This window comes from Colletes latitarsis, chromosome 12 (genome assembly GCF_051014445.1).
Source record: "Colletes latitarsis isolate SP2378_abdomen chromosome 12, iyColLati1, whole genome shotgun sequence".
Taxonomy (NCBI): Eukaryota; Metazoa; Arthropoda; class Insecta; order Hymenoptera; family Colletidae; genus Colletes; species Colletes latitarsis.
The window spans coordinates 13,032,804-13,059,636 of NC_135145.1; the positions used below are offsets into that span (position 1 = coordinate 13,032,804).

Genomic DNA, 26,833 nt, shown 5'->3' on the forward strand with positions numbered 1-26,833 from the left:
AATAAATACTCAACGCCAGTTTTCTGTCAATATTTGGGCAGGAATACTTGGCAATAAAATTATTGGTCCTGTGGTCTTCCCACGCCGTTTAACAGGACAATTGTACCTCGAATTTTTGGAAACGCAGTTGCCAAACCTTCTGGAGGATGAACCACTAGATGTACAGTAGTCCGCTCACTTGAAGTGTCGTGGGACGGCACAGGGGCAAGGGGAGTCGGACCGCCAATCCCCACCTTTAATGCTCTCTGAGCCGCATGATCCAACCTTCGGCCACGCCGTGTGACATAGTCGTAGGAACACATTTTATTCGCGTCCCTATTGCAGTATATGTATATACAAAATTAAAGCTTAGAGACCATAAACTACTAAGGTTTCGTTCATGTTTAATGTATAAAATGTCTGTTTTATCTCATAAGTGTTATTTCATATAGGAAGGAACAATATGTAATATTAGCAATTTTTTATAAGTGGAGTAATCAAAATGATTTTGAAATATACAGGTAGCCCTCCTACAACACGGCATCCTATAACACGGTTTCACTATAACACGATTCATAAATTGCGAGAACTCTCCTATAACACAGCAACTTATAACATGGTTTCGCTTTAACGCGATAAGAAAATTGCGAAAACCTTTGTACAACACTATACTTCTACAGCATTGGATAACATGATTTTTGCTTAACATATTTAAAAACTAAATTACCTTAAAATAATGGACGCGAAGGAATAATGAACTATGGTGGCATGAAAAAATATAAAGAAATTATAATTTATTAAATTAAGGTCACGTTAAATTAAAATAATATTTTTTGTTTTGTGTTATACATACATTTATATTTTTCATAAAAATGAAGTTGCCTATGTAGAATTAAAAAAAAATATTTATTTTAATAAATTTTCGGAACGTAACTCCCCTTTTTGTACCGGCTCTGGGTCTCATATAACACGGTTTCACATAACACGGCATTTTCTAGGAACCTATCTACCGTGTTATAGGAGGGTTATCTGTAATTAGTTTTACTTAATGGAATCAAATATTTTGTCGGACAAAATCCGATTTAACTCTAGTCATTTTCCTCAAAAAAGCATTAAGTCACAAATGTAAAAAACCATGTACCGATTACTCTTGACACAAGTTCGATGCAGTGTCTTTCTGCTATCGCAGTCGAATTTTCCCAATTCCTATCTACACATAAACAGAAGAGGTCACTGACGGAGGACCCCTTTTACTACGCACGTTCGAGGAGCAGATCCTCGAATGCATTTTGACCTAAACCTAAATATTTTGATGATCAATACACATTTCATCTGAGCCAAAACACTTCCATCGTCGACATCAACGATAACATTTTCTTCTCGTGTCAACGTTCCTATGTTTAAACATAAACAATAATACACACTTGTTACAATAAGTCCCAGTTTCTTATCGTTTCCAAGAAATTCTATGGCGACCATGGCGTCATTATTTGCCGTTTATATAAACAATTTCGATCTATACATATATGAGGGACCATCTTCCGAGCTCTGCATATTCCTCTAAATCCTCTGCAAGTCGAGATCAAGCGTTTCTTCTGTATAGCGATTCATAGTGATTTTTATTATTTAATTTATTATTCAATTTTTTATCATTACTAGAGTATAGTTTTCTACTGTTTTACCTGTAATATCTCGTATTTTTGTTTTATTTTTAGTGTAATTTTTGTATAAGTGTTTAATCATAGTTTTAGTTTTAGTGTTACTTTTTTCGGCATAGTTTTCATTTTTGTGTGGTTTTTATCATAGTTTTAGTTTTCTATTATAATTTTTTATATTCCTTTTATTTACATTTTTTTTATTACATTTACATTTATTTCAATTTTATCGTTTTTTTAATTGATTTAATTAAATAAAAAATTTATTATGGAACGCAAACAAGGACCATCCATAGTGAGGCTCGAAATATAGTTCGGCATGTATTGAAACGGTGTGACGAAGAAAAATTTTCGAATCAATTGATTCACCCTCTAGAGCAAGCAAACGCCCGTGTTGCTGCATACTGTGGTGTGTCAACAAAAACTGTGTCACGCATTCGGAAGGAAGATGCATCATGCAGCCAGGAGGGGCAATTATCGTCACCCGGGAAAAGACGTCCGAAAGCAGAGGAGAAAAAATTTACTTGCACCGCTGAAGATGAGAAAATAATCAAGAGTATTATCTTCGATTTTTATACAGTGCACAAAACTGTACCAACGGACAAAAAATTATTGGCGGCCATTCAAGAGAGGATTGTGTTCCCGTGGCAATTAGACACCTTATACAGGTTATTGAAACGTATGGGTTTTAAATGGAAGAGAAGCCACAGCGTCCGAAAAGTTTTAATCGAAAGGCCGGACATTGTTGCTTGGCGAGGCAAGTATTTACATGCAATTCAATATTATAGATCACAAAATAGGAACATAGTATATATAGACGAGACGTGGGTGGATAATACCTTGTGCTTCGGCAAATGCTGGCAAAGTAATGACATTCTTGGCATTTTAAAAAGTAATAGTTCCTCACATCGTTTGGTAATTGTTCATGCCCGAGGAAAAAGTGGTTTTATTAATGGAGCTCAATTAATTTATAAATCGAGTTTAACAACTGGAGATTACCACGGACAGATGGATGCAGAGAAATTTGAGAAGTGGATTGTCGAAAAATTATTACCGAATGTCCCCCAAAATTCAGTCATCGTTATGGATAACGCTCCATACCATTCGTTGCAAACAAATAAGCCACCGACGAAATCGTCGACAAAAGCTGCCATGATCAAGTGGCTAACAGAAAACAATACCACATTTTCTTCTGAAATGAGGAAATTTCAATTATTTGATTTTATTAAAAATAATAAACAACAGAAAACTTTTAAAATTGATCAAATTTTAAAATTACACGGACACAATACTTTGCGCTTGCCGCCATATAATTGTGATCTGAATCCCATCGAATTAGTATGGGCCGAAATGAAGAGAAATTTAAGAGAAAGAAATGTTTCGATATTAACAAAGGATCAATTGGAGACATATACCGCAGAAGCGCTCAACGGAATTACTGCTACTTTTTGGAATAATTGTTGCAAGCACGTAGAAAAATTAAAAAATGAATATTGGGAGAAAGATGGACTTTTAAAAGATGTCGTCGAAGCAATGGGTTTGGTGACACTAGATGAAGAATCTGATGCTGAATCGGAATCCAGCATAAGTTCAAATAATGAATGAGGTAACAAAATACACACTATATTTTTTTTACAATTTGTATATACAGTTTCCTTTCAAATGAAAAATTATTTTAACAAGTAAACATACCTGGACCACATAGTCTGTTCGTCTTCCGTAGCGAGGAAAATTCACTGTCACACCGCACAAAATTTTACACGTTTCAACGAGACTTGAATGCTTCAGCGTAATAAATAATACATTATTTTAGATCTGTTCACATTTTTTATATGTGTCATATCATACAATATTATATATATAATATTGCATATATTTAAGTATGTAGAAATTTTATATTTATACAAATTTTATATTTATATTTGTATAAATTATGCTTGTTATATATGTATACACACATATAGAGTTGTTATCACCTCTTTATTTATTTCTAAATTTTTCATTGAGATATTTTTATTATTGTATTGTTAAAAAAAAATATTTTTTTATTAAAAGGATTTAAATATTAAATAATAGTATTATACTTTCACTGGTAATTACATAACGTATACTTTCCTAGCATATTGTTGTCTTGTATTACATATAATTTGTATAATAGTAATATCAGTTACACTACGCCAATGGGGTTCAGTCCGCACGTGTTTCTCATTATCTCTTTCTATCTCGTTGCCTTCCTCGTCAGTCAGTCCACATGTGTGTGTAACTGCCGCGACCAATAGCGAGCTAGAGATCAATGTGTGCGTGGGAATACGTGTATCCCTTCTACTTCTCCCGCATTCTTTCCGCGGGACTTCAAGTGAGCGGAGGACAGTACCTAGACTAAGTTAGCAATAAATACGTTTCAACCAACAACCCGGCCTACGTCACTCACCGCAGCGAACCCTCGACCGCCGACTGAGTCGGCACCTGCCACCTTCCTCCGCGTCCCCCTCAAATCGGACCGTCCATGGGGGAACGGTCACATGGGTATAAAATTGACGAGAACGGAAGTGTGGGCCCCGTCCGATGGACCGAAACCGCCGTATCGTGAGTTAGTCGGAGCATTGTTGTATTTATCCGTAGCAACGCGGTCGGACGTGGCTCATGCGGCTAGTTTGCTGAGCCAGTTCAACGAATGTTTTGGACGGACTCACTGAATGGCAGCAAAGCGGGTTCTACGGTATCTACGAAGAACAGCAGATTTGGGCATCATCTACTGGCGCGACGAACGGCCGATAGAAGGATTCGTCGATGCGGATTGGGCTGGATGTATTGATGACAGGAGGTCATTTACTGGGTATGCATTCATTATGAGTGGCGGATGCGTAACGTGGGATTCGAAGAAGCAGCGGACCGTGGCTTTATCTTCAACCGAAGCTGAGTATATGGCACTCAGCAAAGCAACCAAGGAGGCTGTCTATCTTCGGCGTTTTCTACGCGAGTTCCGCGAGAGCGTGGACATTATAAAATTGTCAAATGATAATTTTGGAGCTCAGAGACTTGCAGGCAATCCAGTTTTCCACGCTTGGACCAAGCACATAAACATCCGGCATCATTTCGTTCGCGAGGCTGTCGATTCAGGGCTAGTGGATATTCAACACATCGCTTCTGAGAACATGCCAGTGAAAAGGTACATCCTTCTTTAAAAGTTTCGTTAATGGTTTTGCGGTTTTAGCCATATCGGGGATGAATCATCTGTAGTAACCTACCAGACCTAGAAACTGTTTAATGTTTTTCCGCGTTCGGGGTACTGGGAAATTTTTTACAGTTCGAATTTTATCTGGGTCAGGCTTCACTCCTTCGCTGGTAATATTATGACCTAAGTATGCGATTTCTTTTTGTAGGAAACGACATTTCGTTGGTTGAAGAGTTAATTCAAGATTTTGCAAGCGAGCCACAAGAGCCTTCAGTTTACGTGCGTGTTCCGAAAGGGAAGCTGTGTAAATAAGAATGTCGTCCATGTAGACGAAGAGTTCGATTCCCTGCAACCCGGATAGCGCGAGGTCCAAAACTCGTTGAAAGGTGGCTGGCGCGTTCCTCAGGCCAAAAGGCATCCGGTTGAATTCAAAGTGGCCGGGGAGAGGGGGGGGGGGGAGAAAGCCGTATTGGACTTAGCTCCTCCTAGCTGATCTAAGACTCGTTGGTTAGGGCCGAGCATAAAACCTATCTACTCGCTTTGATTCAGAGCCGAGTACAGTACCTAATCTACCGCGGCATCGTAGGCGACGATTCCCCCCGAACTGCAGAAGCATTAATAAATCTAATAAACTACGCGTATCCCCGGAGATTTAACCTTAACGACTTGCAAAACGAATTACGGGGCGTACAGCGTCACGATCATAAAACTATCGAAGAATTCGGTTACCGGATACATGGGATTGTAGATCGTGGGATTCAGACGGCGCGTGAAAATTACGATCCGGAGCAATTCATCGGGATCAAGGCGTTGCTCACGGAGAACGCGGTTCGCGGTTTCCTAAAAGGCCTGCCAAGCGACATTATCTCGGGGATAATATCGAGGGACGATTTGCAGGATCTAAAAACGGTCATAAAGTCAGCCTCCAGAATTAAAAGCCTAGCCGGTTTTACGCGAACCCCGAAACCCGCGAACATTCGGTCCCGGATACTTAGGACGGAAGTACATGAGCGAGCTTGTTTCCGTTGCGGGGAAACGGGGCATTTGGTCGCGGACTGTCGACGCAAGGCGTGGGGGAGCCCCTCAGGGGCTGCCAGCCTTTCAGCTGCAGTACGGGCTTAACGAACCCGGGGTACCCGAGTCATACACACACCGTAAGCCTCCTGTTGGTCGTCACAACGACCCATTAACAATTCCCTATTGGTTTTGTGAATGGTACGTGACGGCAGGAGGAACGGGGGTCTTGGCTTAACCGCCTGGGCCACGAGTATGGCGACTCTATAAAATCGCCCTCCAATCCTAAGCTATGGTGCGCGGCGATGGGATGCATGGTTGGGGGAGAGGGCCCAATCCCAAGCGACCACCTCCGGGGAACCTGCCGAACCCCCGGAGTATTAGGCTTACCCGGGTAAGGCGGCTCTGCCCGGGTGGATCTTTATTTCCGAACATCTCGTGGGATTATTATGGACACAGAAAATAAAATGGGGATGGGGCGGGTTTTGTCGGTTGGGGAGGACGGAGACGGGGTTGGGGTTAGGGTGGCGGCGCTCGCGCCCCACTCAGCGCCAGGTCCGGCTTTGTGGAGGGTAGAGGAGGACGACGAGACGGCGTCGGTCTCGTCCTTCTCCTCCAGCACGAGCCACATAGGCTCTAAGAGGAAGAGGACGGGGCAGGCCGTCGTCGAGGTGGGCGGGGCGATGAGCCCGTCGGTGAGGCTGAGTTGCCTCAGGGACGAGGTGAACGAGGAGATATCGGAGAGGATCTCCTCGTCCCTGAGGTGGGTGGAGAAAGTCGCCGCTGCCTGCGCCTTTAAGGGGCAGAAAAGCGGTGGCGCGGTGGCCCTGAAGGCCGCGGCGGAGGAAATGAGGGAGGCGGCGCGGGAGCTCAGAGGGCGGAACGCCCGTCTGCAGCTCCTGTTGGAGGAGGAGCGACAGGGGAGGAGGAGGGCAGAGGCGCTGTGGAACAGCGCGGCCCTCCCTCCCATCCTCCCTCCTCCTCCACCGCCGCGTCCCTCGGCGGAGGTAAATAAGCGGAGCGCGGCGGCAGTGGTGCGGGGCACCGCGGGCCCCTCCACCCGCACTCCGCCCGTGAAGAAGTCCCCGTCCTCCTCAGAAGACGATCTTCTGAGGAGGATTGGGGACATGATTGATGGCAAGCTGGCCGCCTTCCGGGAGGAGCTCCTCGCCGGAAGAGCGGTCAGCAGGAAGGCGGTGCCTCCCCGACCTGTTCCGGTACAGTCGGGGAAGGCAAAGAAGGGCGGAGTGAAGGCTCCGCCCAGCGTTGCGGCACCAGGGCCACGGGTCGCGACCCCCAAGGGGGGTGGTGTACCCGTGGTCGCGGTGGTCGCGTCCTCCACAGCACCCTCCCAAGGGGGGGTGGCGTGGAGTGAGGTGGTGGGGCGGAAGGCGAAGCGGGCGGCGAGGAAGGCCTCGCAACCGCAGCCTCCGCCTCCGCCGGCGGCGGCCAAGGTAAAGGCCGCGAAGGTCGGGAAGGCACGACCAGGTCGTCCCCCAAAAACGGCAGCGGTGACGCTGACCGTTGCGCAGGGGGGCGACCTGACCCTCGCGGAGGCGATGCGGCTCGCCAAGGAGAATATCTCCCTGGAAGAGCTGGGCATCGCCTCCGTGAGGGCGAAGAGGGCCGTGACCGGGGGTCTCTTGCTGGAGATCCCCGGTGCAGAAGGCGGCGCGAAGGCGGATCGTCTCGCCCAGAGGCTCCGGGAGCAGCTGGGCGAGCGAGGTGTCCGGGTCGCCCGGCCCACGAAGCGCACGGAGATGCGCGTTTGTGGGCTGGACGACTCGGTCAGCGCACAGGATGTGTCCCGTGCCCTTGCGAGGGCGGGGGACTGTCCTGTGGAGGACCTGCGGATCGGAGAGATCCGCAGGTCGCCCTCCGGCCTCGGGTCGGTGTGGGCCCGGTGCCCCCTCTCCGCCGCCCGTAAGGTGGCGGAATCCGGGAGGGTGTTGGTGGGGTGGGTTTCGGCGCGAGTGGAAATCCTCGCGCCGCGCCCGCTCCAGTGTCACCGCTGCCTCGAATTGGGGCACGTGAGGCAGTGGTGCACCTCGCCGGTGGACCGCAGCGGTCAGTGTTACCGCTGCGGTGCCAAAGAGCATCGTGCGAGCCAGTGCTCGGCGGCCCCCCACTGCCCGCTGTGTGCGGACATGGGGAGGCCAGCCGATCACAGGGTGGGGAGCAAGAAGTGCTCCCCCCCTCCCGGAAGGAGAGGAAGAGGCGGGCTGCACCGGCTCCGGTGCCGAGGGCGGTGGCATCGTCCTCCATGGAGGTGGACGGTGCTACGGGGACGGACGGCCGGGAGGAGGCTGGCGCGGCCATTAATTAATGCCGCCCCGCCTCCTCCTCCAGGCCAACCTCAACCACTGCCGCGCGGCACAGGACTTGATGTCCCAAGTCCTCGCGGAGTGGGGGGTTGGCCTGGCGGTCGCCGCCGAGCCGTACCGCGTCCCTGATCACCCTCATTGGGTGGGCGACGCGGACGGCTTGGTGGCGACGGTATGGGGAGGGGGCGACGGGTCCCCACCGTTCTCCTTGTTGGAGCGCGGTCGGGGATTCGTCGCCGTGGACTGGGGGGGAGTCGCTGTGGTGGGGTGCTACATTTCGCCCCGTAGCGGTCACGCTGCGTTCGAGCTGTACTTGGCCGAGGTCGCGGCATGCGTGCAGCGCTACGCGGCCCGGTCGGTGCTGGTCCTGGGGGATTTTAATGCCAAGTCGGTGGCTTGGGGATCCCCCAGGACCTCCGTTCGCGGCGGGATCCTGGGCGATTGGGCGGCGGGGCTCGACCTCCGGGTATTGAACCGGGGGTCGGAGCACACATGCGTGCGGCGATATGGGGGGTCCATCGTGGATGTTGGATTCGCGACCCCCAACGCCGTGCGCATGGTGTCGGGTTGGCACGTGGTCGCGGGGGCAGAGACACTCTCCGATCACCGGTACATCCGGATGGAGGTCTCTGCCGCCGCGAGTGCATCCCGACACGGCCGCCTGCGTGGCACCCCACCACGCCGCTGGGCGCTTCGGCGCCTGGACAAGGACGCCCTGATGGCAGCTGCCCTCGCTGCAACTTGGCCGCAGGGAGCGGCCGAGTTGCCGAGCATAGAGGAGGAGGTCGCCCGGCTCGGAGCATTGGTCGCGGGTATTTGCGACGCGGCGATGCCTCGGGTCGGGCGGGCTTCTCCTCGCCGGGCGGTGTACTGGTGGTCGGACGCGATCGCGGAGTTGCGAGTCGCGACTGTCCGCGCCCGACGCCAGTACACCCGCGCGCGCCGTCGTCAACGTACAGGCGACGGCGTGGCGCGAGCGAGGGCAGCTGATGACCTGTATGGAGCATACCGCGTGGCGCGGGTTGCTCTGCAGGTCGCCATCAAACGGGCCAAAACCCGGGCATGGAAGGAGCTCCTCCAGACCCTTGATGACGATCCATGGGGGCGCCCATATAAGGTGGTGCTGAATAAGCTCCGCCCGTGGGCGCCCCCCGTCACCGAGGGTCTTGACCCCCGGCTGCTGGAGGACGTGGTCAATACACTCTTCCCAATTGGGGAGAGGGGACCGCGTCCTCCGGCGGCGGCGGCTGTCCCAGTGGAATGGACGGCCGAGCTGGGGGTCACGCAGGAGGAGCTGGCAGCGGCCATCAGACGACTCGGGGTTCGTAACACGGCCCCGGGTCCGGATGGTGTGCCCGGCCGGGTTTGGGTCTTGACCCAGGGCGTCCTTGGGGCCGACCTCAGGCGGTTGTTCGACCGCTGCCTGAGGGACGGGCGATTCCCCCCCAGTTGGAAGGTGGCGAAGATGGTCCTCCTCCGGAAGGAGGGTCGGCCCGCGGAGTCTCCCTCCGCATACCGGCCCATTTGTCTCCTCGACGAGGTGGGCAAGCTCTTCGAGCGGGTGATTGCTGCCCGCCTCGTCGAGCACCTGTCGCGGGGTGATCCCGGTCTGGCCGACTGCCAGTTCGGTTTCCGGGGGGGCCGATCGACTATCGACGCGATAGGTCGTGTGAGGGCCCTCTCGGAGGCGGCCGTCTCCCGGGGAGGGGTGGCATTGGCAATATCCTTGGATATTGCCAATGCCTTTAACACCCTCCCCTGGGAAGAGATAAGGAGGGGACTCGATGATATTCCCCTTGTCTCAGGGCGGTCGTCGGGGATTATCTCCGCGGCAGGTGGATCGAGTATCCGGGCCGGGATGGTGATATGCGGAGGGAGGTGTACTGCGGTGTTCCGCAGGGGTCGGTCCTCGGGCCACTCCTGTGGAACATCGCGTACGACTCGGTGTTGCGGGCCGGCCTCCCCGACGGCGTCAGCACGGTGTGTTATGCGGATGACACACTGGTGCTGGCCGTCGGGGCGCACTGGGGGAGGGCCATGCGTCGCGCGGAGGAGGGGTCGCAACGCGTCGTCGACCGGATCAGGGGGATGGGGATGACGGTGGCGGTCCATAAGACCGAGATGATTGCGTTTCATTCACCTCGGCAGGATCCGCCACCCCCTCTGATCCGGGTGCGTGGGGCTGACATCGAGGTGAAGCCCCAGATCAGGTATCTAGGGCTGATCCTCGATAGCCACTGGCGTTTCGAGAAGCATCTCCGCTGCCTGGTCCCCCGGTTGGAAAGGATGGTTGCGGCTCTGGGCCGGATCCTGCCCAACCTGGGGGGCCCGGCGGGCCGAGTTCGTCGCCTCTATGTGGCAATGGTCCAGTCGGTGGTCCTATACGGGGCCCCCGTCTGGGCGGACGACCTGGCTGCCTCCCGGCGCAGCATGACTATGCTGCGTCGGGTGCAGAGGCGCATGGCGCTCAGGGTCGTCCGCGGGTATCGGACCATGTCACATGAGGCGGCGACGGTTCTAGCGGGGATGCCGCCCATGGACCTGCTCGCGCGGTCGCACGCGGTGATGCACCGGCACCGCGTCGACCGTCGCGCCGGGGTGGGGGCGGTCCCGGGCGGGCAGGAACCTGCTTGGGGCGATTTGAAGCGCCAGGCCCGGCAGTCCGTGTTGCTCGCGTGGCAGGAGCGGCTGGCTCTCCCAACCGCGGGGCACCGGACTGTCGGGGCTGTTCGGCCACTCCTGAAGGAGTGGCTGGACAGAGGCCATGGCAGCCTCACCTACCGGCTGGCACAGGTATTTTCCGGGCATGGCAGCTTCGGAAGATACCTGTGCCGGATAGGGAAGGAGCCGACGGCGCGTTGCTGCCACTGCGACGCTGAGCAGGACACGGCGGATCATACCCTGGAGGTATGCCCCGCGTGGGAGGGGGAGCGCCGTGTCCTGGTCGGCGTCGTCGGGCGGGATGTCTCGCTGCCGGGCGTGGTGCGCGCCATGCTCGGCAGCGAGGAGAAGTGGAGGGCCGTGGCCTCCTTCTGCGAGAACGTAATGTTGCAGAAGGAGGCCGCGGGGAGGGAGCGCGAGCTTCAGCGGCGCGCGGAAGCTCGCGCTCGTGCGGTGGCCCGAGGTCGTCGCCCGGTCGCGAGGCGTCGCGGGCGGCCGCCTCGGCGTGGCGGATGACCTAGGCTGGGAGGGGGGTCCTGAGGGGACCCTCCTCCCGCCAGGCGGCGCCGGGTCGGACCGGTCGGGGGTAGGAGTGCCTCCCCCTACCGGTCCGACGCAAGGGGAGGCACCCTCGGCGGTCTGGTGCGGCCATGAACGCCCGGCCGCCGAGGGGTGGAAACGGGGTCGCGGGCGGTTGCGAGTTGGGGCTCGCAGCCGCCACTAAACGCGGCCCCGGGACGGATAGCGGCGGGATGGAGTGGCCCCGTCCCGCCGCTATGAGGCAGTGTGTCTACTGGGGGGACCGATTGTCCCCCCGGGGGATGGGCGCGAAAGCGCGGGCACGGGGAGGATACCGGAAGAATGCTTCGAGCGATTCCCGGTATCCTCCCAAAGCGTGCCGAAGGGTCACCGTGGGGTTTTTAGTGGGTAGGTCCCGCGCCTGTCGTTGTACGGGCGCGGGGAATCCCACACACCCCTCCCACCTCTCCCCAAGGAGGTGGGAGGGAGTCTTTCGAAGATTTTCCCCACGACAAAAAAAAAAAAAAAAAAAAAAAAGCTCAAGCGGGCGATGGAGCCTACAAACTCCTCCATTGATGAGGCGGCCTTCGCTTTCGCCTACATTACAAGCATTAAGAGCAGCGGAGGTAGAGGGTTTGTCCATTTTGCGTGTTCTTCGAACTCGCAGGAATTAAGAACCGCCCGCTGTTACACCTGACTAGAGGAGCCTGTGCCAGGGGGGAGAGCATCCAAGTCGACACAGAAGAACCTGATTCGGAAGAGATATCTAGGCTTTACGAACGTCTACTGGTATGTGAGAAAGGGACGGGCTGGGTCAACGCCGCTGCAGAGGCCCACAACAAGGAGATGCACAGTATCAATGGTAACATTGATAGTGTGTGGGGAGACGGTAGCGATCGTGCGCCTCGGATCAATGCACTGAGGGGTCTGTTTTTCGATAGCGGGACCCACATGGTCTCGACCAATACCAGTACCGCAGGAGCGGTGACAGATACATTAGGCATGACCCCCGTCACCTACTGGTCCCGGGGACCAGACAGGGCATACCAGGCTCGGGTGAATGTTGGTACCATTCACCAGTTCTTCGAACGGGGAGCGCCTGTTGGTGCTGGCGATCAGAGGACTGCCCTAGAAGGGGACCATGTGCCTGGCCCCCGCGCTGATGGACCGGCAGCACATCACGAAAAAGGTACCGATACGGAACTTACAGTAGTGATGCCTACTACGTCCGCAGTGGATGAACAGCTCAGGGAACGGGCAGGAGGTGAGCCGTCCCAGAGGCAACGGGCAGGGGCCTCGGGGCCAGGGAGGGTCACACGAGCACGCGAGCAGGCTTTGGCCCGAGTGTGGGGGAACACGAAGTGGGCGGGAGTCGGTGTCGACTCGAGACTTGGCCTTGGCAGACTAAGAAGCACGGAGCAGGGGCAGCTGTTGATTGAAGCTGCCACAAAGCCAACCCCCTCAGTCCCCGGGGTCATCAACCCTGCTAAAGGGATATACGCATGGGGGTTCATGTCGAGTGTACCCCTGATTGCGGCCGCGATCGATAGAAGCATCGTCGGGGGGCAGTCGGATTACCGCTCCTTGGCGATGAAGGTCGATTTGTATGATGATCTGAGAGAACGTCGAGTTACTCAGCCATCAGGAGTTGACTATGCCTGGGCTCGGCCTGAAATGCCAGCCACTGACATTATCTCCAGCAGCGTAACTGGCCCGTGGAGCTACAGGGGCATATTTGTCAACGGTGACGTGATAGAGTATGCGCTGCGCGTAGGAGGCAACATACAAGTAGGCGGTAGGAACGGGGAAACTTGGCGCTTATCTGACCCAGGTGTGAAGATTATACCACTGAGCGATAACGAGGGGTCTGACCACCTAGGGAGGGATGTGTGGGTGGCGTCCCAGTTGACATACCCCCTTGTTCACGTAATCGACACGTTCAAGGTAGAGCGTATCTGCGGGCCTGTCGACCCTGACGGCCGACCTGTCGCCGAATACGAGAAACACGTACGAACATCAAGTTTGGTGGATATACATGACCCAGCCACGAAGATAATATTTGTGGTCCCGACGAAGACCACGGGCTCAATAGACCTTGGAGGTCGGGTCTTTGATGTAACAGGAGCAGATCACAGAGGGGTCGTCTCACGTGACATCAACATACCGCCCCATGATCTGAATGACACGATAATAACGATGGTGACGACGTTATTGACCTCCAGCCGGTCCCTGCGAGAGGCGTTCAGCTGTTATACAGCGCAATACTTCCCGAAAGGGATAGACTGGATCGAGGTCAATTCCTTAACAACGGCGCTAACCGTTCGTTGGCATCAGCGCGTCGAAGGCTATAATGGAGGACCGGGTATGCCGAATCGATATACGGGCGCTCCCGCCGACGTGTTGGAAGAGTTAGGCCTACATCCTGCAGACGGAATAGAGCCCACGTCGTACCCCGGGTACGGGAGTTTTTCAGCAGTGTCCGGTCTAGATCAGAGGTTTACAGCCCGGGGTAAGGCGAGGCGTTACCCTATGCTTCGTATCGGAGAGTGGGGTAGCATGGCTTCGTTAGCAGTGGCAACTGGGTTCGCATATTGCGACACAGAAACAGTAGAAGACCCGGTTCACCTAGCAGCCCGCAGCCACTCAAGCGGGCTAGACCGGCTCGAACGAGGACGCATGATCCGGCGGGCGTTCGAAGAGTGGAAGAGGGCAGCCGCACAGCAGGATAGGATCGCTTTCCCAGAGGAAGATCAGGCAGCCCTTAAGTACTGGGCACTGCTGATCAAAGACCCAATGAGGGGCGAGGGCTCAACGGCGGAATGGTTCGCAAAATACTTTGTTAATGACACGGTGTTCTGGTCGTGGACCATGAACATCCACGTCAGAGGCAATGGGGGCACGCTCACGGGGATCAGGACTCCTAGCTCGTATTGGCGCTCCACGCTAAATACGGAGTGGCAAGCAATGACAATACAGGAGAGTGGGCGTCCAGGGTCCCACTATACATATAACACTATTCCAGGGAGCTGGAGTACGCGTTGTTATGTGCAAGTGCAGCAGGGTGAGGACGACCCGGCGTTGGATGCTGCACTAATCAAAATCGACCTGAATTCGAACGAAAGACAAGACTGGGGGCTGTGTTATAAAACACATCCCTTAGGAGATAGGCTAGACGGCTACAATTGGGCCGTAGACTACACCCGCGGCGGCCGTCTCGCCTGGGAACAAGGCTGGGACGACTATGGTAGTCCTAGCGTGCCAGAGAATTCATGGGGGTGGGGGGTCCCCGTGAGAGTTAAAGACTATAGTACGGAGGAACTGAAAACCCTCGTGATACCGAAGGGTACGGCCACGATCATGACGGGCCGCCAGTTTAGCGACGGCACCGTCATATTGCGAGGAGAACGTGACGAGAAAGCGACAGGCCTCGTCCAACACTATATTGGAAGGTCTATGGGCGTTGATGTCGCTAAATTAACCAAAGGGCGAAAAAATCGTGATGCCCCGGGAAACGAGAAGGGAGAGGTACAGGCACCCAGTACCGATCCGCTGGCAAAGATCGCTCTACTAACAGCCGAAATAGAGCGGCTCCGAGCAGCAGCAGTGTCGGAGGAGCGCATCAGGCGCAACTTCGAAGATGCAGGGGGACAGGGTTGGGAATCGGACCCGAAACTCTCCTTTGGAGAGAAGCACGGTCGGGATCCACCCATTCTAGAGACGCAGGAGGCTGCCAGAGCGGCGAAGACTGCGGTAGCTGTCGAAAGGGTGATAGCGCGCCCGGAGGTGCTGGAAGAGCACGGAGTTGCGGAGGGGGCGAAACGATAAGAGGTGAAGCCTACTACCACCTAAATCCCGAGCAATGGATAGGGAATGACAGGATCATTCCAGAACCACAATGGTCTCCAGCGCTATTCGAACTAAAACTGAAAGAGTCATATAAAGCAGTAGAGGAAGAAGTCGGCACCGGCTATGACTGTGGTTGCGGCATACCGGGCTGGGGAATGCAGTACGATGACTTCCTGACTATGCTCAAAAAACCGACAGTGACGCACCCGCCATGCCCAGGTTGTTCCCTGGGCCACGGCGTAATTGAGGATCACATACACTTAATATTTAGGACCGCCTACAAACGGGCTGGAATTGCCATACTGGAAAGAGCTAAGCGCTTGAAAAGCACAACACCTGGTGCATGTCGTCATGGATTGCAGAAGATCCTGAAGAAAGAGACAGGCTTATATAAGATGGGAGGGCCCAGTATAGACGTCTATTGGCGTGAATTCTGCTACTGGGAACTGGGATTCGGTTTCCTTCTCTATAAGCCTGTTGACGACATGTATGGCGAAGCATACTCCTGGCTCGGGAAACAACTGGATCTAGGAGGACCCCTGGGAGTTGACAGTTACAGCCAGCTCCTTGCTAACGAAGTAGAAGACTTCATGGCCACCGAGTGGAAGGTTCCGAAACGTGTTAAAACCATCAAGGAGTGGGTGGCCACCTGCAAGTGGATGGAGGGAAAGGCAGGCACTGGCTTACCCCTCAGGGTCGATGTTGAGGGCAGGAAGCCCATGCGCGTTAGAGGAAAAGGTGTAGATGGCTACTACCTAAGTGACGAGCAGATTGAGATCGAGCTCACATCTCCGACCCCTGAAGTATTTCACGTTATGCAAAAAAGCGAGGGTGCGAAGATCAGACCCGTAGTAAAGACAGGGAACCAGGTCAACAGGAAGATGAACTTCCTATCCACCTATTTGGAGACTGGCCTTCATGGTTCCCCCTTATCCACGTTGTTCGCCGGAGAAGACGGAAATGAAAGAATAGACTATGACTTGATATCGGCAGTTAGAAATCCATCCATTTGGAAGGTTCCCCTTGATCAGGGAGGCTTTGACCAACATCAAAGCAGAGAAACCATCGCTGTAGTGTTGAGGGCAGTCGGGAACCACATATGGAGAGCAACACATAACAACGAGTTTGCTGCTGTTTTTGACGCACTGTGGGTATCCCTTTTCGAGACTGACGTCACCGTGAAGTGCGGGACCGAAACATTCACCTGGAGGAACGGACTACCTTCCGGGTGGAGGTGGACTGCTGTACTTGATACACTGCTAAACGTTTGTAGTTTCCGAGTGATGCACAAGCTGGCCCAGTCCTTGTTGGGGTATCGAAGTAGTATCATGCACTTCTATGCCCAGGGAGACGACGTAATTTTCGCCACAAAAGACCTGCCTACTGTACAGAAGATAATCGATTGTCGACGCAAGGCTAATAACTGATTTCATAGGTCCCGACCATACACACCGAGATGCCAACAATGCAGGGGAACGGGGCACACGGAAAGACAGTGCCGTCGGTATAGTTCAAATCGCGTTCCTGAGAATACGCGCCCCCCAGACCCCTTACTCTCCACGAACCTAGTGAACCGAGGTTTGCGTGTATCCTGGCCGATGATGCCAGATGAAAGTGTGAATGGGGATGACCAGGACCGCACAAGGATATCCAGAGGTGTGACCTCGGTAGTAAATCCGGTAGACCCTGTAGAAAACCTTTTAGCTGCACAAGATATCAATGATAAAAATAGAATCAATATCGGGAAAAGAATTTTAACCACAACCGCCGATATGAATGAACCGACGCAATCCTCCCCTATCGTTCCTACTGTATTCTATTTGAAGGACCACCTTCTTACACGACAAGATAACCTCGTTCACTTCGTTCCTATCAACGGCACCGATACTTCCCACACCAGCGAGGGACTGTTAAATCGAATAGGTCTATCAATAGAACAGGTACGACAATACAAACTAAATGTTGGGAATGCCATGGCGTTCCCTCAGGACAAATACTCGGTATTTTTTTTGTTTTTCAAAACCGATCCCCAAGACGAATTAAATTTTGATCACATCCAAAACTTCCTGAAATCCCTCAAAAATCTACTAAACTCTTTGCGTTCCGATACCTTCAGTATCCTAATAGACCCAAATAAATTCGACTCCTCCGTGCAGAATAATATATTAAGCTTGCTTAGGGAAATCTTTAACGACATTTTTTCAGAATGATTTGAAACTTTTTAATTTAATTTTGTTAACTTTTTAACGAAGCCTCCATCAACAAATTAGTATTCTTGATTTCCGTCTTATTTTGGCCTCTAGAATCTCCCATTACAATATTGCCCAGGGGTGGCCAAATACCCTGTATAGATGAAAACCCAAATGCATTCCAGAATCCTGTTGAGTACTGCTATTCTGTTCAAAGTGAACCCAAGATGCCATATTTGTGGTGACGTGGCAATAATTAAATGCGCATAGTGTAAGAAATCTTTATGTTTCAGACATTTTTTCGACGAGTACCACTATTATCGAAACTACATAGAGTAATTGCTATACACACTGTATGTATTTATAATTTATAAATCGCTCCACCTTTGCCACGATGTCATAGGTGGGCAATAACAACAATTTTCATTGCTGTTAAGAAACTTGTTACTGTTATTATTACTTGTTGCTTGTGTAAGAAGTCTATATGTTTGGACCGTGGGACCGTTAGCGTCGATGATGTTTAGTCTAAGCTAGTGTAGGCATCGAGTGAGGTGTGTAGGTTTAAGCTGAAATACGTTCGGGGCACTGCGCCTCGAACATGTGTTTTGTTTAGATCATTATTGTAAGATAGGAATAAGGAAGGGTCGACTTTGACTGCGGGAACGTCACTCTGCATCGAACATTAATCGAGAGGAGTCACAGTTTTATGCTTATGGATTTTACGTTTACGTTTTATGTCTTTCTTTTATGTTTTCTATGTTAACTAGTTTTACTAAATATTAAATAATACAGTTAATATAGTTACGTTTATTGTCCGCGTGTTTGAATTCGACCATAAGCCTCTGACCATCCTCGCCAATCCTTACACTTGTTACTGTATAATTTAGTGCAAGCCTACAATGCTTCATTAAAATCAAAGTTAGAACGGCTACTACCATAGTGGATGTACGCGCAAGATGTAAATCATCAAAATTTGCAAAACTATAAGAGGCAATTTTAAAATGTTACATGCCAAGGGATTTGTAAGTTAATATATTTTTTTTTGTTATAAATTGCATTTTGTTAAATTTTTTAACACCATGTTATTGTATAAAAGAAACCATTAACCTCGCCCGTTAACAATTTTTTCGTATGTCTTTCCGTTTTCGAGAAGTCCGTTTCGAGCCACATCTTAAAGGGGTGGTTTCACCCCCTAAACTCAAGTTACCGCAGCTAAAAAAATACGTGTCGATTATTTTTGGCTGCCTTATAAGTGTACGAAGTTTCATTAAAATCGAAGCCGGACCGTTCACGAAGGTTCCTTGTAAGTACCACGAGGAAATGCGAATAAATAAATATATAAAACAAACAAATTTTATATTTATTTACGTATGTATATCTTCGAAATTTCATGAAAGCAGGGAGACAGTGTTGAAGACACATGAGAACTAACGATGAGATTAGTAAAACTTGACAATTTATAACCTCCCGATAACCTGAGAAACGGCCAGCGACAAGCGAAGTAATCCTAATTAGTGCAGCCGGCGCCAAGAGAATACGTTTTTACGAGACGTGCGGACGGCAAAGTGTTAACATCCAAAGAAAATACGAAAAACATCATTTAAGTTCCACTTTACACTTTTCTTAATGTTTTTTTAAAAAAAATAAATTTCGCGTCAAATTTCCTTCATGAACAACTTATGTAACGTTATTTTTAGTAAAAATATGCCAACCTGTAGTAAGAATGTTGAATACCCATAACAAATGTATATCAGAAATCTACATGTAAAAAGAACCACTGTACTTTACCACCCCTCTTTTCATGTTAATATTAAACTAAAAGAAACGACGCGGCCTACACCGAAAACCGATCAAAGTTCTACGAAGTCAACAAAGCTCACGGCGAAAAAAGCTAGGCCGCGCCAATCAGCGACGACTGATGGGCTCGAGCCGATCTACCGTTCCGGTATAAATATAGTCCTTTTGGCCCATCGCAGTCAGTCACTACCCAACTACCGAAAAGGTAACCTTTCAAAGTACCGGCTCCTTCGCGGCAGCACAGACAAGGTATACGAGTAGACCTTACACCTCATGGACTCGTGGCCAAATCTGATTGCCATACCGACCTGAAAATTCGGAGGTGATTTTAGCGTCCACTTCTCATGTATAGCGGTCGGCAGAAAAACTATTCACTAAATTCGTGGGATGGGCAAACAGACTATGGTTGTGTATAAATATATGTGAGTTGCAAAATACGAATTATTCGCATTTCTTTGTCTGGTTAAAGTTGCAAATAATCTATATTAATTGACTAGTTCCATTTAGAATTACGAACGATGAGAAACTATTGATTTCCTTTTCCAAATTCTAATTTGGAGGATCAGGTCTCGATCTACCATATGATTCATAATTAATTTGGGCAATATAAGAATATCTCGACTTACGAACCATACGACCGTACAATGCGTAAATAATTTTTGATCGAAACTTTTGTCGATAGCGCATCAGAAGAAAAATTCGTGAATTTCCTTTCGTTACCAATATCAACGAACGGGTTAAATATGATTCGCAGAGCCGCTGTCCTTAAACACAAAGTGCGCTATAACACTATCGATATTTTACGTGATCAGTATTTTGATTTGTTAAAACATAACCTCATATTGAATCGGTGATGTAAACAATACTTAATTAGTTATTAAACGATTGTTTGAAAAAGATATATTTATTCGAAAACATGTGATTTAGGTACGGCGAATGCTACAAATCGGAAAGTGTTTGACTTTACAATCAATTAACGATTGTAAACAAAGAATCAAATTTAATAGACTACGTATCACATTACTTTTCGACAATTATTAAATACTCTGTTGGAAAGAGAATCAATCTTAGATCAGTTTCTGAATTAAACTGCCTTTGACAATCATTTTATGTATACAGAAAGTAAAAGAATAAAATTTATTCGTTTTGCTAGAAGAACAGAAACTCTTCGATCGGTAATCGAATAGAAACGTCCATTCGTATCACGTACGCACTCTATGCATAATACGGAGGACCTTATTTTTCGATTTTCGAATTTTTTTGGGACACCTTCAGAAATTGTGACACTAGATGAAAATATAACCTATGCAAAATCTGAAGTTGATCAGGCAACGGGAAAACATGGCAAATCGTAGTTGAAAATTTGGTGTCTTTGTAACCCGTTTTTCTCCATTATAATGTCTTGCTATCATATATGTTAGTACCTCTTTGAGTTCATCTTTTTACGCTTTATAAAGATATAGAAAAAAAATTTTGAATTTTTTGTTTTTTATAAGTTGCGATTCTCAAATTTCAAGAATGTATTGCGGAACCAAAATATACTTTTTCGCATTATATTTGCTTCGATAAATAGTACAAGTTTTACTCATAACATTTTTTCCTCTGTTTATAAATAACGAAGATATTTACAGTGATCTTTTAAAGCGTTTTTACATCTTTCATTTCATATTTTGAAATGATGTAGGTGTATATCAAGATTATAGTTTCTTAATTATTTTGTATTTCAATTAAATCATACGGACAAAATGATTTATGTAAACACGTGCGAAATAGTATTCAATATTTTGGAAATGCTACTACATTTTCCTTCGACTAGATGCTATATAGTACTTAAAAATCCTTAACTATGGTCCATCAGGCTACTATCTGTTCTGAACAAAGGATCAGGTACTGAATGTTGGAGGGGAACGGGGCTAGTACTTGAATTTGTTGAGGCTAAATCAACCCACCTGTTAGATTTGCGCTAAGGAAAGTTTATGGTAAGAAAAAGCGTCAAAAACTGTATGCAAGGCCAAGATTGTCACATCTGCAGGCCAGCTTATAGTCCTAGCACAAACCCTCCAAATTTCGAACCAAAAAAAAGCATCAAGGAAAAATTAAACCATTGTAAGAAACTGTAGCGGTCGACTGCCTAGACTCGCGGCTAGGCGAAATTTATGACAGTGAATGTGTATGATCAGCTTTTGCGAGCACGTAAGCGCGAGCAGTGTCGTACCCAGGCTTTCGCCTATACCGACAGGTGTTATGGTGCGACAAGCACCCCTGCCAAGTACGAAAACAGAGAACTACTAGCCCCCTCAATACTGCCATATCCTTGAGGTAGGATAGTTGTCGACCAATTTTGACTCCAAGCCATTACTGCACTACAAAGAGTTTTTCTTTAGAGTCGTCTTGTATCTTGGAACCCATGTTCTAAGAGTGCGCTCGACTCATATTTATTATAGCCAGATCATATTATAGCCAGAGCCTCGTTAGCCGGCAACGGCTAGAGAAGTAATATCTCCCCCACAGCTTTGGACAGCCCGAGGTTTATGACAGTCGAAACGTCCAATGTTCCTTAAAGTAATATCACAGCAAAGTGCCATAACTTTATTACACCACTCTTCTAGTAAGTAAGTCATATACCGCAGATACTTGATTATTTCCACTGCTAGATAGAATGGTGGGAATCCCCACTAATCATTCGACACCTCTACAAGTAATAATTTCTGGTAATAGCTCAACTTTTCCTGCCCCGTATAAGACTGGTAAAAGTTTTCTGTCCCAGTATACTGCAATCGCATAAGGCTCGCAGTCATTAAATGTTGAACGCAATTTCTGCGCAAGGTTTGTATGAAGTTCAGATAGACAGCGACAAATTGATTAATTATTAAGTACTAATTATTAAATATTCTAACTCATGACCAAGACCTCCAATAGCACCAACATCAAATTTTAACAAAACATGAAAAAAATCTTTTGATAAAAATTGCGTTGTTTGATGAAGGAATATAACCTGAAAAAGAAGTTTTCTCAAGGTCAATATTTGAAATTTCAAACTCATCATTTCTTTTTATTGCAGTCCTATATTTTGTATTCTATATTGTTATAGAGCGTAAAGGGCGAATTCAGCGATATACAAAACTGTATAAAAACTGTGAATTAAAACGAAAGAAAACAAATTACATTGCAGTCAGGTTTCACTGCCAAATTTTCAACTACTATGTGCCAAGTTTTCCCATTGTCCGTTCAATTTCAGATTTTGCATAGGTTGTTTTTTCAACTATTGTCACAATATCAGGGAATATAATTTTCATCAAATATAAATAAGGTCCACCCTGATGCATAAGAAATGTAATTTTGTGAATAATATTGAAGTGTGATTTTCGAAATGAATAATGTGAACGAATTCAAGAATTTTCTCATCCATCAATAGGGTTCTACACACAAGGTATTTACATTGTTCAAGTTTGTAGGCTTATTGTTAGTGTCTTCGTTTTTTTATTTTGAATCCACGGTATCTACCTGAAGCATCCTTACTTCCGCGAATTAACAAAGTTTCGAAAACGTGGTTTTACCTTCTTTTTCGAAACACAAGCTTCGCGAGATATCGGAGCTTCCCCGCTATCTATTAGCTATCATTCATGTTCTGTAAATTAACGTAGTAACACGTTTAACGACCAACGAGGTGCGTATTTCTAACCTGCTCATATTTTGTTATTAATACTACTCGCGTTTACTCTCTAACGGTGCTCTTGTTTAGAATTAATACATTCCTACCTAAAATGGGGTTGGAATTGTGGCAAAAAGTAAATCAATTTCACACACTTTCTTCGATATTTAACCAGCGTTGATTCATATCTGTCTAAACGAAATGACGTATCTTGTAGATTTTATTTCAAATTCAATTATTGTTTAATTATCATTAGATGTGTGTACTGTAATGCACTTGATGTTAATTTGTATTTTCTTTGTGTAGCAGTTTCTGATTGGAATGCAAATAAAAGGGAAACTACCGGCTCGGAATCGTAGCCATTACACTTGGACAACTTCGAATGGTCTAATAAGAATTGGTAAAATTTAATGTACATATATTATTATAACAAATAACATTTATACATTTATTTTATATCTTTGTAATTCTATTGAATTATTATTTGTCGGAAACGTGATATATCAGTGTTGAGATTAAATAATTGAAATTAAATAATAAATCATTTTTTAATTTGCTTTATAATCGACAAATTAAATGAAAAGTAATTTGCGCATTTTATTCAATTTTAATCGCGATTACATATTTCTGGGTGTGAAATATTTATTGTTTTTACAAATCTATCACTATGAATTGTTGCAATTGTATTTGCATACAATCTTCTATGCAAGTTGAATAGAACATAGAAACTGCGTAATTATTATATGCCATTCATATACAAGTAAATTGCAAACTTTAATTTTTATACGTTCTAGAACTTTTTATAAAAATCGAAACATATTGTTCTGCCCCTAGGGGTTCACCGTAGTATGTGGGAGGTTGCGGATTCGGGAGTGGTTAAAGAATTATACCAATCAAAGAAGCCCAAACCAAGGAGCCGGTGCATGTAGACGGCCGCTCCGGAACAGTTCCCGCCAGCGAACCGCCAGCCGCCACCATAGGCCCGCTGCCCACATACGACGTCCACCTGGGGCCGGAGTTGATACGGGTGCCAGGCCATATACCGTGGACGTCGAGGCAATACAAATGCCCGGCCGAAGGCGGCCATTTTCACCTTAAGTGGGCAACAGGCCGCAACGAGGCCCGAAGGCCGCGACGACGCCGGCCGTTCAGCCATCAACGACGCCACCCGGGCCGGCCCTGACGAAGGCTGAAAAAAAAGGCCAGCCACTGAGGTCCAGCAGTCCCAGGAGAAAGGACGGTTTTGGAGAAGGAAAGAGCAGCGACGGAAAGCGAGGGCGGAGGCCCGGAAAACCCAGGGAAGGGAGGAACCGAAACCGGACAACCTCCTGACCGAGGCCGTCCTAACATCGCTGAAGCTGCTGCAGGAGCAGCAGGCCAGCAACCAGGCGTCCTCGTCTAAGTAGCTTAATTTTGAGTGAACAAAGAATCCTCTCTATATCGTATGAGAACCGCGAATTACCGCTTCCTTGTTCATTGCACGGGCCGTGCAAGGGGGGCGATATGTTTAAATAACTCATTAATTCGTTGATTGAAAACGTCGATTGAACCATCGCGTGATCGATAGAAAACGCAGGACATTTCTTATACGGTGTTATTCTCCGTTTACGCGACATTCCAGTGCCTTCTCTGCGGCGTAATATGTTTCGAGAGCAATAACGTGTGGAAAAACTGCAAACTTACTTTCGATAGGAATCACGCGATCGGCCTAGTAACGGTTCCCAGAGAACAGGTGTTACTACGCCGAAATTACAGAGAGGATATAAAATTAATAAGAGACAGACAGCTTAGACCAGACAGCGCCACGAGACGAAAAATTTCCCCGCTCTCGCGGCCACGGTTAAGCATGTATGTCTCGGGGACACTTGCTATCTGGTTCTCGACGAGTGCGGACCTCCTAAGCCGACCTCGTCTATCATCGCAGATCGATATATACGATTAGTTAGATTCGTCTAATTCGATCGTCGATCTACTGAACCGAAACGGAGCGAAATCAAGACTGTTTTCCAACCCGTCATCGGTGGCTGAGAATAATCAAATTTACACTTAAATAGTGCTTGATTATCGCCACCGTTGTGTCGAAAATCACGTACTGGTGCAATCAGCGTCGTGTACAAGAACCGAGAGAATTTCTCGATTCTCTTTTGGCTATTGCATGATTTAAAAAACCAACCTATAGGGCGCCTTTGTTGCAAATTCCCTGGGTTGGGATCGCCGTTTTCCAGGGTCAAATCTGAGCTTGGGATAACACCCCCATAGGGGCCTTATTGGCACATTCCCTGGATAAAATCCCAACTGTTTTCGACCTACTCGAGCGTGGTTTCCGGATCGTCAGTGTGTACGGACACTCGACGTAGAGCGACGCTCAAAGGGCACCGTGGTGTAAGCACCTTAATAGTCAGTCGCTTCTGCGCAGTTAAGGCTCTGCATCACACCGGTCCCGTACGGACCAGGGAACGGCGAGGGACCGCGGAGTTGACAACCTTTGGAGCCTTACAACCTCCACTTGTTGTCCTCTCCTGCAAAAACCAAGCCTGTAGCAGTGGGAAAATCGAGAATAAAATCTCGTCTTCCCCATCTGCAATTAAACGTTTTCAGTAATCAGAAACGAAAATTTACAGTCCACGAACCCGGCTGCGTATCGCTGTGGTAAAAATTCCCGCTCCTGTTTACAATAAACGGGGCAAGGAGCGTGTGGATCGAGGCGAGTCCGACAACGCGACGAGCGTTGTCACATATTAACAGCCGGATTTCGGTCTTTTTTTGTTACAGATGTTACGAGCCAGGGCCGTGCAGAGCGCGTGGCCTGCGAGTGTGAGAGAGAGTATGGAATATGGTATCAATTTATTAGTTAGGTGCACGGACGAACCCAATGCGAAATTGGGGTGCTGCTAGGATAGTTGCTAACGAGGACGAACCTGATGCGAAATCAGGGAGCCTCCTGGGATGGAGTCACGTACGGACGAACCTGGTGCGAAACCAGGGAGCCGTAGGAGGGTGAAACGTCGTGAATGAACCCGATGCGAAATCGGGGAGCTGCTAGGAGGTTGGAAGGCGCGCAGACGAACTCGATGCGTAATCGAGGAGCTGCTGGGATGTTGGATAAATCACAGACGAACCTGATGCGAAATCAGGGAGCTGTAGGATGCGGACGAACCTGATGCGTAATCAGGGAGCCGCTAGGATGGTAATAGATTGCGTGGACGAACTCGATGCGTAATCGAGGAGCCACTAGGTTGTAAGAATTTGTATTTGGAATTAGGATATGTTAATTTGAACTCGTAACTTTGAATTATTAAATATAATATAACCCGAGCGGTAAGGTTATATTATTATGGGAACGTTTAACTAATGATAATCGCTTTATATAATTATGGGTTAAAGAAGTTGGATAACTCTGATTTAATAATGAAAGTATATATATTCTTAAATCAACAAGTAAAATACAAATGTTTCGTGTATCTTGTGTCGCGATCAAAGAATGATTATATTTATCTAAAAAGATCTTGCGCGGTGTTGACGCACTGGCGATGCGGGGGTATGTCAGTTGAAAGTAATGGCCGCAATAGAATTTATGCCGGTTCACGGATTCTATATGGTATAATATTGATACGACAGGGAACTGTAGCCCGATCTCACAAATACAACTGACTAACAAAAATCGTATACGCGTAACGAGAGTCGTGGAGTTGACACTAAGCGTGACGGTACGATTATGATCCCCTGAGTAACGAAATCACGGGGTTTATATACCAAAAAATCTGTGTGGGGCGGATTCAAAAGTACGTTAGAAATCACCGTGTGCACTATTCTCCGAATTGTATTAATTAACGAGCTGCTCTATTCTCCGAATTGTATTAATTAACGGGCTGCTGCATCGCGACGGAAGTGACCTCCATTTCAAAGGTTAGATAAGTAGCAGGGCGATTTCCTAATGCACGCAAGTGACAAGAAAAATTTGAGGAACGAAACGTCCGACATACGTAACACAGAAGACCGAGGCGGGAGCCGTAAAGGCGAGG

General features: G+C 48.3%; 1 protein-coding gene and 1 pseudogene across 1 annotated transcript; both read left to right on the forward strand.

Annotated features, from left to right (window-relative positions):
- Positions 1-2,717: 2,717 nt before the first annotated feature.
- Positions 2,718-3,239, forward strand: LOC143348741 (uncharacterized). The gene has a single exon (XM_076779339.1). It carries the CDS (start codon positions 2,718-2,720, stop codon positions 3,237-3,239), a length of 522 nt encoding a protein of 173 aa, XP_076635454.1.
- Positions 3,240-4,330: 1,091 nt separating this feature from the next.
- On the forward strand, positions 4,331-4,819 carry LOC143348742 (uncharacterized; annotated as a pseudogene).
- Positions 4,820-26,833: the final 22,014 nt, after the last annotated feature.